Source organism: Phlebotomus argentipes, unplaced genomic scaffold (assembly GCF_947086385.1).
Source record: "Phlebotomus argentipes unplaced genomic scaffold, Phlebotomus argentipes genome assembly contig_15, whole genome shotgun sequence".
Taxonomy (NCBI): Eukaryota; Metazoa; Arthropoda; class Insecta; order Diptera; family Psychodidae; genus Phlebotomus; species Phlebotomus argentipes.
The window spans coordinates 9,573,780-9,586,069 of NW_026776181.1; the positions used below are offsets into that span (position 1 = coordinate 9,573,780).

A 12,290-nucleotide genomic window follows, 5' to 3' on the forward strand; every position below is an offset into this window, starting at 1 on the left:
TAACTTTTTCCACCCTGCCGTAGAATAAATCTCGTATTTTGCGACACGCCCGTTGGAAGGCATTTCGACGAGTCTGGACTGCGTCATTTTTATAGCATGCACTCAATGACAGCGCCGTCGGGGCCATAGAGAAAATAAAAGTTGTCGGAGTCGCAGTTGCAGATTGTTTTGTTCATATTTTGTTATTTTAAATGTGCGAGACGTGATTGAAACTATTGTGATAGCATCCAAAAACGCATTGAGACCATGGCGGTGGCGAGAAAATTGGCATCAAAGATCTGTGAGTGGTGGAAAATCGCGTGGAAAAGTCACGGTGTCTGTGAGGCTCTTCTGCTCTCTCTCTGTGTGTGGCTTTGGCACAAGGTTATGTTTGTGGCAGGTCTGGCGAAGCCCCCGCACAAAAAAGCCACACGAGAAGAGCGATGACGTCTTCCTTGGGCAATATTTGCGCTCTCCAGCACTAATTGATCTGTGCGGCTCTCTTTGCAGATGAGATTCAGGCCCACTCGCAGAAGGTGACGTGCCTGGACGTGGGGCAGACGGGACGAGTTCTGGTAACTGGTGGCCAAGATCGCAATGTGAACCTGTGGGCCTTTGGGAATGAGAAATGCTTCATGGTAATTGATCATTGTCTCTGGGGAGGAGATGAAACTTTCCACCAAATCCGCATTAATGGCGTGTTTTCTCTTTTCCCTCTCGCCAGTCTCTCGATGGCCACAACTGTGCAGTAGACTGTGTCAGATTTGCATACAACGACGACGTCGTCTACTCGGCCGACGAGATTGGGATCATCAAGCGATGGGACCTCAATGTGGGCGGCAGTTCGACGTCCTTCCACGGGCACATGAAGGGTGTCCGGACTTTGGATATCCACCCGTTCGGCGAGTACATCGTCTCAGGGAGCAATGACACCACCATCCGCCTGTGGGATGTGCGCAATGGGTCGTGCATCAAGAAGTACCGCGGCCACATCGCCAACGTGAACTCCGTGAGGTTTTCTCCCGATGGCTCGTGGATCGCCTCCGCGGGCACCGAGGGCTCCGTGATCATCTGGGACATCCGGATGAGCAAGGAGATCATTGACTTTCAGGAACACGCGTCCTCCGTCACGTGCATCCAGTTCCATCCCTTCGAGTTCCTTCTGGCGGCCGGTCGCAATGACGGTACGGTGGATCTGTACGATCTGGAGAGCAAGAAGATGATCTCGCGCACCAACACCGCCTCGCCTAGCAATCTTGCCGGTCACAGTGTGAAGTGTGTGACATTCAGTGAGAATGGCGAGTGCCTGTTTGTGGGCAGCACGGCGGGCATCTCAGTGATCGGCTGGGAGCCCGACCGGGAGTTCGATCACATTGAGTCGACGTGGAGCTTCCTAGGGGACATGAAGGTGATCAATCAGCAACTCATCTGCGGGTGCTACGAGAACACCAATGTCACCATTCACGCGATGAGCATGGATCTCATAATACCCTTCTACAATCCCTCCAACACGGCGTTCAGTCACAACCAGAGCTCGCGAAAGAGCTTCAACCGGGGCCACGGGAAGATGAGACTGTCGATTGGGAAGGAGGAGAAGCCGACGATCAGTGTGCCCACGGTGGCGGAGGAGGGCATGTCCTCGCCAAACCTGAGCATCGAAATGATCGACGATGAGGATGTGTTCGATAAGTATCTACTGCCCAAGTGTTCAGAAGCCCACAGCAACACCAGCACCACCACTTTCCAGTTCACAAACTATCAGCTCGATCGCGACGACGACGCAGATGTGTACAATTTGAACAAGAACATCGAGGAGTTCTCCACGAGTGACGTGGACAAGTTCTCTGACCCAGAGAAGGAGGACTTCCCAGTGAACAATGCCCAGCCGCCCGACTATGCGCCCAAAATGAGTCACACCATCGTCAGCCGGACGACGGTGGTGGCAAAGTCACGGCCAGAGCGACGTGGTGGTGGCACGAGCCAGAGCAGTGCGTCCACGACGAAGCAGAACCTGCAGAAGAAGATCATGAACTCGATGAGTGTGACAAACTTGAGTGAAATTGCCGAGCCTCTCAACAATACGTACGTCGTGCCGTCTCAGAGGACGATCTCACGCGGTGGCTCGCCCGTGCGTAGCATGAGTCAGTCCAACAAGCTGCGCCGCAACGACTACCAGGCGCAGATCAACAAGGAGAACAACCTGAGGAATCGCAACGCCACCCAGGTGCAGATCTTCGTGAAGCCCATGCGATCCAAGTCCACGCTGGACATGAAGAGTCAGCAGCAGCAGCACAGCAATCACAACATTCACCAGCGCCCGCCGCAGAAGATCATGAACTACGGACAGCCGGAGGGCGCCAATGAAGGGTACGAGATGAAGATGCTCACCAGCAGTCATGACACGGTGTACCAAGAGCTGTGCAACAGGCACGCGAGCCTGAAGATCGTGAAGGAGTCCGTGAAGGGTCAGGACATTCATATTGCACTGCGGCAGAGTGTTCGGCTGAAGGATCACGCCGTTCTCGTGGATCTACTTGGGGCGATTCTGGAAAAATCGTGAGTATAATTTGATGAACAGAAAAAAACTATCGCTAGATCTGCTTCAAAAATTTGATTCTGTGTTGGATTCTTTTCTATTTAGTATCAAATCATTAGTGGTTAGGTCATGGATTTTTCTCATATTCTCGAAGATCATTTTCTGATCGATCTTGTTATTGGATAATAAACAAATTTACAGACTTTTTGCATATTGGATGCGATTTGAACTTTCTTTATAGCAGTGAAAATATTGAGCGTGATTTTGAACGATAAAATCAAACAACAATCATTGGTTATCAGAGAAAATTGTTCACTCACAATTAATCGTATATTTCTCATTGTCTCAATTTGACGAATTTATTAGTAATAAAACTCACTCTTCAGTGGAATTTATGAGGTTAATGCTAGTTATAACGCATTTTAATGATATTTTCTCCTGAATTGACGATTGTTCTCTTGCAGAGCATCTTGGACGCTGGACATGTGCGTTATATTGCTGCCTGAACTGTATGAAATGCTCCAAAGTGATCGTAAATTGTGAGTATCAGCGCGGCCTTGGCGATTTGTGGGCGCGAGAGAGTTTTTCCCTGACTGTGGCGATAAAACTAATGGCGCTAATTTTATTGTCAATCCATTTAGCCACTGCACGAGGGCATGCGATACACTGCGTGTGATTCTCACCAACTTTCTGCCGCTCATCAAAGCCAATGGGGATCCGTGGGCGGCCAGGTCGCTCGGCGTGGACATCAGCAGCGAAGAGCGGTGGCAGAAGTGCAATGAGTGCCGCAAGTGGCTCCTCATGATACGCACGCTGCCGGAGAATAAAGTCGTCGGAGCCACGCTGACGCCGCTGCAGAACTTGATTGTTGACATATAGAGTGGCGATCTCGAATGGAACATAACCAAGACTTGCTGTCTGTTCTTGCTCACTTAAAAGACGCATTACTTTGAGGAAAATCTTGCTAATTGTACTAGGGACTTGATAATAACAAATTAATATGTTCTAATAATTTATATGCGTGAAAGCAATAATGATTATATTGCCTTCTACAAAATATTCAACATTTCAAATCTCTCTAGAGAGTTCTTTTCTCGCTAAAAGTAATCTTGGTCAAGACAGAGAAAGAATTTAGGAATTCGCGTGTTATACTAATGAATGATAAGTGCTTAACACAGGACTACAAGAAGGTGATAATTTATCTATTTAATAGTAGGAGAATAACATAAAAAGTTAAATGTAACGTAGTGTTAGTATGAAGAAACCCCAAAATCACTAATTTATGTAATTCAATGCCACTGATTTACACTTTTCGTGTGATGGTGAATGAGCGTGAGATGAGGTGTAACGGAGGAAAAGACATTGAGAGTTCACACAAGTGCAAGAGAAGCCCAAAAAGAAAGTCATGCTTATGTTGAGAGATGAAAAAAAAGAGATGAATGAGAATTTGGATAAAGAGTGCCTTTTCCCATTTATGGTGAAGAAGTATTGTAGAGAATATAGATTTTAAGAAGAGTTCCACTGAAAGAAGCGATATGAAATTGTGAGACACACACATAAAACAGTGAAATGGTTTTTCTATGAACATATCCTCAAGATCTTCCCTTTCCACAGGGAGGGAAAAATATGATAAAAGACAATGTTTAAATAGTGAATTTTTATAAGCACTTCCTCTCTTCCCACAAGAAATAACAACGATATATTTTCACACTCAACGTAAATCTGAGAATAATAAAAAGACTAATGCATTAGCAATGTACATAGGATGCATACAAATTAATAAACACATTTTTTATAATAATAAACCTCTGCAAAATTGCTAATTGTTGATGGAGGGTTTGCGGTGGGCACAAAAAGGAGTGCGGGGAGGTAGAAAAAAGGATGCCAACGGCACGCGGTGTTCCCAAGCGGTCCCCCATCCAAGTACTAACCGCGCCCGACGTCGCTTGACTTCGGTGATCGGACGAGAACCGGTATATTCAACGTGGTATGGCCGTTGACGAGGACCTATGATTTTGCCATGATCACAAGACGGGAATTAAGTATAAATATACAAAACTTACATATTCTGAATAATCTGCAATAAGGGCTCAAGGGATGGTTGGCATTTTTGCTGTGACAAAACACTCTTCTGTATTTAGTTTCACTTTGTTCTCAAGATAAAAAAAAAACATTTCATATACAAATCGCAGATTGCTGATAATTTTGTTTGCTTAGTTCGCAGATTTCTTTCTTAATCTGTCGCGTTCTCTTCAGGAGCGTTCTTCTCGAATGAGTTAAGAAAGTAATTGTTAAAATCGGGATTAAAATGATTGAGATTGATTTTTGAATCTTCATAACATCAAATAATTCAGCAAATGTGGTAAATGTTTCCCGTTTTGGGCAAATCAATGAGTAAATTTCACTGGTGCTCACGGATATTGCCAAGGCGAAGATGCTCGTTCTGGCGGAAAGCCTTCCTCTGTGCCGGCTGCATTCCATTGCATTTCCTGATAATATTGTTCTCTTCACAGTACTTCTCAGGATTGTATGCCTCAGTTGGAGGCTGTGCATCCCAGTCGTCAGCAGTGCTTGGTGTTGAAAACATTTTAATGCTATCATTCTTGTATAGAGAATTAGAAGAATCAACGATCGGAGCGACAAACTTGTCCACAGCCACGCGATCCGGGCAGGTTTCCATATGAAGCTGCAAAATGAAAGGGATAATAAGTCTCTGCAGGAATGGCGATGCCAGGGAAGACTTACCCCACGCTCGAGCTCATTGATCAAATGCGTCGTATTGAATGGACAATAAACCTTCTCCGTGCTGTGCGTTTTCTCATATTCCCGACGACATCTGATGAGGTGCGTCTGAAATCGTCTGCCATTCTCAACTTGGTGAACCTTGTTGTACGGACACTGTACGAGATTCTCATATCCTCGAGGTGTTGTCATCTTATTGCTCGCAATCTGTACAAAAAGCCAAGATTCAGCACAATAACAGTATAATTGAAGAGGCAAACTTACGACAATCAGAGGAATTTATGCGAATTATGCAAAAATTAAAGAATGTTTGAAAACACGTTTTGCGTGATCAGCGAATTTGGCGGATAATTAAAACACTTCCGCGCGAGGCTCTGCTGTAGCAGAGGTAGCGATTGGTCAGAAAATTATTTATTGAAGATTTTGGTGAACTTGCGGTCTTCAGATCTGCACAATATGCTCTTCAATCAATGAATAAGTCTTGTTGAATGTGAGGAAATTAAATTTAGCTGCACAAAAATGGCTTTTGAATGGACTTCTAGGAAAAGCCGCTTGAGCGCTGCAGGCGCATGGGAGGAACTCAAGTGAAATTCCCAGTCACCAGAGGTCGTGCGACGCGTGAGTTTGACAGCTGCCAGTGATGTTTCTTGGTGTTCATGGAAAAATTTCTGTTTTTTGATTGATTTTCCATCAAATTGCAATCCAGCTTGGAGAAAATGTGTCCCCCACAGTGCGACAAGTGAAACGCCACAGTTAGTAGAGTGGCAAGTTGCCTGAAGAAGCGGCAGGAGTGCCGAATTGTGGGGCAGGAGTGACTTCCAGATGACACAGAGTTTCAGTTCCAATAGGAGAAAAGTGGTGCATATTTTGCGAAAAAGAATAAGTGATCAGTGAGATTACATTGTTTGCTGAGTGACAATGGTGAAGTTACACGCATTGAGTATTTTCTACAAGGGACCACATGAGGCTCGATTGCTCAAGGCTGCTTTTGACCTGCAGAGCTTCTCGTTCTTCCAGCGTGGCTCCGTGCAGGAGTTCATGAGGTGAGTGCTGAGTGGAATTCAGGGATGGCCGCTAGTCTGACTCTCGGTTTCTTTGCAGCTTCGCCAGTAAGACCATAGTGGAGAGGACGCAGGTCGCCTCGAGGCAGTCCGTGAAGCAGGACGTCTACATGTGTCATGTTTACGTGCGGGCAGACAGTCTGTCGGCTGTGCTGATTGCCGATCACGAGTACCCGGGCCGGGTGGCGCACACGCTCATCACGAAGGTGATGGATGACTTCGCGCTGAAGGTGACACCCGACCAGTGGCCCACAGGCTCCGACGCCACAGTCAACTTCACGCAGCTGCCCGCGCTGCTGGCTAAGTACCAGAACCCGCGCGAGGCGGACGCCCTCACGAAGATCCAGGGCGACCTGGACGAGACGAAGATCATCCTGCGCAACACCATCGAGGCCGTGCTGGAGCGAGGCGAGAAGCTGGACGATCTCGTGGTGAAGTCGGAGCAGTTGTCCGTGCAGAGCAAGGCATTCTACAAGACAGCGAAAAAGACAAACTCATGCTGCAACTTCAGCTAAGGAGACGAATAAGCAGCGCTATTGTTATACATTCTCTTGGTAAATTAAATCACACTGTTCAACCAAAAGTTACTATCAGAAAACCATCTCGTTGTCTCTGTGTAAAGTGTCTGTACATTATTTCTTGTCCATCGTCAATTGTTTGTAAGCAATTTAAGTTGCATTTCAACACACACACACACACACACAGAAGCAAACGAAGACTGAATTCTCAATTAGGACGACAGGAGAATAGCGCAACAGAGAGCTTCTTATTGTTTAGTGCTAATAAAAAGGACGTAAAATGCCTATTTTCATGCTGTAATTACCCTTTATACTCAGTTTCTCTAGTTCATTTCTTTTTAATTGTAATTTTCGTTCTAAGCTCGCTTCTAGCTTCCTGTGATGGTGATGAGCGAGTTAACACTTAAAGAGGAAACAGTTGATAAATAATCGTATTATTGAGAAGGAAATATTAGACATTTTTGAACACACAACACAATATCAATGTGGAAAGGAAATATTTGTAATCTAAATAAAGTATGTTATACATGTTACTACTGTATGTCTATTGCAGATAATCTACTGTATATGTAAAAAATGTACTAGAAATAGGTACTTTTTATTAAAAATATATGGGTATTGTATTTTCGCGGAATTCTGTAACATGAAGCGCGCCAAGAAGGGATTCCCGCCCTGACGACTCCTCCTCGGTGACGCCAGCGCCATTCCGTCCGCGCCGCATGCCACGTGAGTGGGAGGGAGACGGGCATAGTTCTCCCGAGCGACATCAGAGCCCAATGAGCGTCTATATTTAAAATCACAGGGCTCAAGCTTTTCGGTCGAAAATGTGCGGTGGAGTTTTGTAGTTGATTTCCTGTCGGATTTGAGCTGGACACACGGAAGATTGCAACGTAAGTAGGTGTGGTGTGTGCTGGACAATGTGCGGCGGGTGAAATTGGGTGGGAAAGTTGCGAAATTGGTGTGAAAAGTATGGAGTGAAAATTCCATTCAATCGGCGACACGCACACAGAGACGGCGCGGATTAAAAATAAAACGACACGACCAGCGCCAGTGGAGTAGTGTGCGCAAGGGTGGGCAAAGTTGACACGCGGCGACGGGTAAACAATGAAAATTGGTTAAATTTAGCGAGTAATGCAATTTTTCCACCCCGCTTTTTCTAGATAAATAAACATCTGGGCACCATCTCCGGCGCTGAGGTCATAAATTAATCACTTGGACAACTCGGAGGAGGCAAAAAGGGGACAGCAAACATGGATCCGGAGGCATTCTTAGATATGGCTAATCAAGTCATAAAAATTAAGGTAGGTATATTTAGCGTGGAAAATCATTTAATTTGCACACAAACATCATTAGATGTGATAAATGTAGACAAGCACTCGCTCCGTTTGACTTCTGCGGAACTGAGATTTCTGAGACTAGCCCGAAATTATGCAGGCTCGATTTGAAGCTGATCTCAAGCCTTAAATCTGTTTTGAAAAGTTGTATATCCACCAATATCAAGTCATATTGGACATAAAATATGAAACCAATCTTTCTTGCCGCTTTTGGTCTTTGCTGAACACCACTTGTTGATATCTATTACCGTTTTCGAGCTGCTTTAGTGATTTAATTGTCCTCATTCTCGTGATCTTAACATAATTAGCCATCTTCTATACTTAGTTACTTGATTATTTGCACAAGCTGCGATGTGAGGCTCCTAATATGATAAAATATCTCATCTCATGCTTCTCAAAGTCTATTGAGGAAAATCATCTGTTGTGTGCCTTCTGATAAGTATCAGAGCACATTTTGTGGGATCAGTTGGTAGGAAATTTCGGTGATAAGCGGTCGTGCATCATGGAGACGGTTAATTTCATGCACGAAACTCTACTGTCGCAGAGTTTTTATGTAAATTGACGAGAGAATTGCGGTTCCACTGAGACTCATGAACTGTGATCCCTTTGCAGATGTTCCCGTACTTTGACATAGCGCACAGTTTGCTATGCGCCTTGTCCGTGCGCGAGGATCTGGGAGCCGGCGCGCAGGCCTTCTCCCGGAAGCATCCGCTGGCCTGCTGGCTCTCGACGATGCTGGTGATCTTCGCCGGCGGAATGGTGGCGAACGGACTGCTAGGCGAGCCCATCCTGGCGCCCCTCAAGAACACGCCGCAGCTGCTGGTGGGCACGGTGGTGTGGTACATCGTCTTCTACACGCCCTTCGACATTGGCTACAAGGTGGGCAAGTTCCTTCCCATCAAGATTGTCGCCAGTGCCATGAAGGAGATTTACCGCGCCAAGAAGATCCATGACGGCGTCACGCATGCCGCCAAGCTCTATCCCAACGCATTTATCATCATGATCATCATTGGCACGCTCAAAGGCAACGGGGCGGGCTTCACGAAGCTCATCGAGAGACTCATCCGTGGCGCCTGGACGCCCACGGCGATGGAGTTCATGCAGCCCAGCTTGTATGTTGAGAATGAAAGGGAATTTCTTGGCGCTGTTGACTCACTTTGGCTTTTATCTTGCAGTTACACCAAGGCTTCCCTCGTAGCCTCAATTATTTTCGTGTTGGACAAGAAGACTGACTTAATATCCGCGCCGCACGCCCTCGTCTACTTCGGAATCGTCATCTTCCTCGTGTACTTCAAGCTCTCGTCCATCCTGCTCGGCATTCACGATCCCTTCATACCTTTCGAAAATCTGTTCTGTGCCCTCTTCCTGGGCGGCATTTGGGACAGTCTGGCCAAGCTGCTAGGCCGCGGACAGGCCAAGGAGGAGACGAAAGACGCCAAGAAGGCCAACTAACTGAGAGAACATCGTGCGCAGAACAGTGTCAAAGGTAATCATTGCAATTCGACCAAAAGTAGAGGTCTGTCTCTATTTTACATGATCAGTGTATTTCGTCTAGTCACACAAGAAATTTTACAATTTGACGAATTTTCTCCCAATACATTTTGGCGTGCAATCAAAAATTAATGTGGGTGATTTTTGACTGCACAGAAAATGTATTGAAGGCATGCCAAATGAGAATCGGTGATTTGTAAACCACGTAACAATAAAGATCATTGAATGGGTGAAAAAAAAATGAATTTCCCACATAAGCCATAAAATATTAATTTTTAAGAAGGAATTTGAGTTTCTGGGAGGAAATATTAGGATAAATGATTTATTTTATCTTCTCCACTGTCGAGAGTTCTGCCCGAACTTGGTTCTGAGATTGCTTCCTGACACAATTGGAGCCTAGGTGGGGGAATTCCCTGATCAGAGTGATTCTTCGTCATGTGGGCGGCAAGAGAGCGCCAGGAACGAAGTCTACAGCTGCATATGGAACAGGAGACTCTGTGCTCCTTGGCGTGGATCCTCACGTGACGACGAAGGACGCTCTTTGTGAAGAAGCTCTTCTCGCAGTCGGAGCATTGGAAGGGCCTCTCGTACGTGTGGCGAGTGCGCACGTGATCATCTCTCTTGGAGGGATGATGGAAGCCGTGCTGGCAGATGGGACAGGCGAAGGCTGGCGTTTGCTGCTGCAGTCTGCACGTTGTCTCGTGCAGACGTCTGCGGAAGTAGGAGGAGAAGATGACATCGCAGTGGCGGCACTTGAAGGCTTTGGTCTTTGTGTGGGTGTAGGACATGTGGCTCTGGAGATTGCACAGTGTCCGATAAGAGCGGCCGCAATCACTGCAGACGAAGGGACGCAGAGCGGGATCCTCTTGATCTGCCTCGTGACGCTTCACATGGGCTTTCATACTCTCCGCCTTCAGCATCTTTCCGCAGAGACTGCATAGTTGATGAGCTGCTGAGTCAGTCAATTGCGGCTTTGGCGCATCTGTTGATTTCAGATTGAGGATTTTCTCTTCCGTCTCCAGACAGAGGAGTCGGAATTTGTAGGCTCGCGCGAGTTCCGCAGAGCACTGCTCGCAGATGAGAGTGATTCCATGGGATTCAAGAGGCTTGCCAATCAACACAGCGTACATATTCATAAGGCTGCTCTCAAGAGTCTTCATCACAGTGCTATATTGTAGGCAAATTCTGCAAAAGTGTCTTACTTTTCCATTGATAACATGTCCTGATTGAGTTTTGTCATGTGAAGATTTTTGCACGAAAGCTCCTTTGATTTGAGTATCTAGAGAATTTATGGAACATCCGAAGCTTCTCATTCGATTTGATGTGTGCTCCACTGAGAGCTTCTTCTTCAGCTTGAACTTGTTGGATGCCCAAATCTGCAAGAAAATCTCCTTTAACTTACACTCTGAGGAACAGCTTTCATTCTACCTTCTTCCATTCGGCAATAGAACGCTTTGGAGGTCCCAGATTGTTGAGTTCTTGCGAGAGTTTCTTCCAGAATGTCCTGGAATTTGACTGATTTTTTCGCCCTTCAATCAAATTCACGTTGGTGGTCATGAATTGAAAGAGATACTTTAGCTGTTCAGGAGTAGATCGTTCACGACAAGTTTTGAGACTTTCGTCGTTGCTCTTCGATGTGATTTTTCCTTTCATTTTTAACTTCTTCAATTTTCAAAACCACATAAAATGAATCACAGATATTCTCATTATCTTTTCACTGTCAATCACTGACTATTTGAAGAGCAGAAAGGCAATTTTACACAGAAAGAATCGGAGTTTGTTGTGACAGTGGCCAAAAATCGATACTCATCTTGTGCTCTTACTAGACAGGGTGATCCAAAAAGCTCAAACTTTGCAACTGATTTCTTTATTTCACTCTTCTTTCAATATCACCTTAGAACAATTTTAATTTCCAGGGAAGAAGATTCAAATTTCCAACACTTTTACATTGTGTATCTTATAATTGCAATTTTGAGTGTGAGGATAAATGTAATGCAGAGAAGAGGGCGGATTTTCCTTTAGATAATTTTCTTCTCTTTGTTAATTGTACTACACTTTCTCGCCTTTGTCTCATTGCCATGAGTAATGATAGTTAACAATTTTTCTTATTGACAAATTTGCCTTTTATGCAAGAGCTTTGCCTCTTCTCACGCGAAAGCATTATTAATTTTCATCAAAATCGAATTACACAATTTCAATTTATCAAATTTATACAGAAGAAATTACACTCGCCGTCTCATCAACAAATTTAGTACCTAAAAACACCAAATTTCTTGCATTTTTGAGAACTACATCCTAATATTATTGCAATAATAGTCAAATAAACCACTTTTAGTCACACTTTCTTCATAATTTGCAATTGTCATTAATTGACCTACAAGAATAATCAACTTTAATTACTTACATACATGATTATAGGGGAATATTTTATTGAATAATATAATAAATATACCACGGTGGTGTCTGACAAAATTGCACAGACGCAAAGACAACAATTATAATACACAAATTGGCAGACAAAATGATTGAAAAAAAAATGGAATGTAACACTAAATAATTTTACTTTACGTATTTCTACAAATAAATAACAATCCCGGGAATATTTGCTAGTGTTTTATCAATCATTTCT

The 12,290-nt window shown here is 44.8% G+C and overlaps 5 protein-coding genes and 1 non-coding gene across 7 annotated transcripts; 3 read left to right on the forward strand and 3 right to left on the reverse strand.

Moving 5' to 3' along the window:
* The first annotated feature begins 110 nt into the window (after positions 1-110).
* On the forward strand, positions 111-4,320 carry LOC132262739 (katanin p80 WD40 repeat-containing subunit B1). The gene is made up of 5 exons (XM_059762140.1): positions 111-280; positions 490-617; positions 704-2,535; positions 2,980-3,054; positions 3,157-4,320. The coding sequence occupies exons 1-5, from the start codon at positions 247-249 to the stop codon at positions 3,392-3,394; spliced, it is 2,307 nt and encodes a 768-aa protein (XP_059618123.1). The 5' UTR covers positions 111-246; the 3' UTR covers positions 3,395-4,320.
* A 77-nt stretch (positions 4,321-4,397) lies between these two features.
* On the reverse strand, positions 4,398-4,516 carry LOC132263588 (5S ribosomal RNA). Its single transcript, XR_009468496.1, has one exon. It is a non-coding gene; the product is annotated as a 5S ribosomal RNA (ribosomal RNA).
* Positions 4,517-4,623: 107 nt separating this feature from the next.
* Positions 4,624-5,855, reverse strand: LOC132263576 (gametocyte-specific factor 1 homolog). The gene is made up of 3 exons (XM_059763399.1): positions 5,522-5,855; positions 5,261-5,464; positions 4,624-5,201 (listed from the first exon to the last, which is right to left on the reverse strand). The coding sequence occupies exons 2-3, from the start codon at positions 5,447-5,449 to the stop codon at positions 4,917-4,919; spliced, it is 474 nt and encodes a 157-aa protein (XP_059619382.1). The 5' UTR covers positions 5,450-5,464; positions 5,522-5,855; the 3' UTR covers positions 4,624-4,916.
* An 8-nt stretch (positions 5,856-5,863) lies between these two features.
* LOC132263575 (synaptobrevin homolog YKT6) lies at positions 5,864-8,079 on the forward strand. 2 transcript variants are annotated; one of them, XM_059763398.1, is made up of 3 exons: positions 5,864-6,300; positions 6,359-6,872; positions 7,997-8,079. In XM_059763398.1, exons 1-2 carry the CDS (start codon positions 6,176-6,178, stop codon positions 6,831-6,833), a joined length of 600 nt encoding a protein of 199 aa, XP_059619381.1. In that variant the 5' UTR covers positions 5,864-6,175; the 3' UTR covers positions 6,834-6,872; positions 7,997-8,079. The 2 variants fall into 2 exon arrangements, with proteins under 2 accessions (XP_059619381.1, XP_059619380.1); XM_059763397.1 differs by lacking the exon at positions 7,997-8,079 and having other exon boundaries at positions 6,359-7,377.
* LOC132263574 (trimeric intracellular cation channel type 1B.1) lies at positions 8,022-9,635 on the forward strand. The gene is made up of 3 exons (XM_059763395.1): positions 8,022-8,137; positions 8,783-9,282; positions 9,346-9,635. The coding sequence occupies exons 1-3, from the start codon at positions 8,087-8,089 to the stop codon at positions 9,620-9,622; spliced, it is 828 nt and encodes a 275-aa protein (XP_059619378.1). The 5' UTR covers positions 8,022-8,086; the 3' UTR covers positions 9,623-9,635.
* Positions 9,636-9,969: 334 nt separating this feature from the next.
* Positions 9,970-12,277, reverse strand: LOC132263573 (zinc finger protein 84-like). The gene is made up of 2 exons (XM_059763394.1): positions 11,090-12,277; positions 9,970-11,037 (listed from the first exon to the last, which is right to left on the reverse strand). Exons 1-2 carry the CDS (start codon positions 11,312-11,314, stop codon positions 9,970-9,972), a joined length of 1,293 nt encoding a protein of 430 aa, XP_059619377.1. The 5' UTR covers positions 11,315-12,277.
* Between the last annotated feature and the right edge of the window lie 13 nt (positions 12,278-12,290).

Excerpts from the sequence above, each read along its gene's own strand:
- LOC132263575 (XM_059763398.1), top strand. The coding sequence starts at position 6,176 with ATGGTGAAGTTACACGCATTGAGTATTTTCTACAAGGGACCACATGAG. Across the intron at positions 6,301-6,358 it reads TCCGTGCAGGAGTTCATGAG|CTTCGCCAGTAAGACCATAG; the intron begins GTGAGTGCTGAG and ends GTTTCTTTGCAG.
- LOC132263573 (XM_059763394.1), bottom strand. The coding sequence starts at position 11,314 with ATGAAAGGAAAAATCACATCGAAGAGCAACGACGAAAGTCTCAAAACT. Across the intron at positions 11,038-11,089 it reads CTATTGCCGAATGGAAGAAG|ATTTGGGCATCCAACAAGTT; the intron begins GTAGAATGAAAG and ends ATTTTCTTGCAG.
- LOC132262739 (XM_059762140.1), top strand. The coding sequence starts at position 247 with ATGGCGGTGGCGAGAAAATTGGCATCAAAGATCT. Across the intron at positions 281-489 it reads AAAATTGGCATCAAAGATCT|ATGAGATTCAGGCCCACTCG; the intron begins GTGAGTGGTGGA and ends CTCTCTTTGCAG. Across the intron at positions 2,536-2,979 it reads GGGGCGATTCTGGAAAAATC|AGCATCTTGGACGCTGGACA; the intron begins GTGAGTATAATT and ends GTTCTCTTGCAG.
- LOC132263574 (XM_059763395.1), top strand. The coding sequence starts at position 8,087 with ATGGATCCGGAGGCATTCTTAGATATGGCTAATCAAGTCATAAAAATT. Across the intron at positions 8,138-8,782 it reads ATCAAGTCATAAAAATTAAG|ATGTTCCCGTACTTTGACAT; the intron begins GTAGGTATATTT and ends ATCCCTTTGCAG. Across the intron at positions 9,283-9,345 it reads GAGTTCATGCAGCCCAGCTT|TTACACCAAGGCTTCCCTCG; the intron begins GTATGTTGAGAA and ends TTTATCTTGCAG.
- LOC132263576 (XM_059763399.1), bottom strand. The coding sequence starts at position 5,449 with ATGACAACACCTCGAGGATATGAGAATCTCGTACAGTGTCCGTACAAC. Across the intron at positions 5,202-5,260 it reads TCAATGAGCTCGAGCGTGGG|CTTCATATGGAAACCTGCCC; the intron begins GTAAGTCTTCCC and ends TTCATTTTGCAG.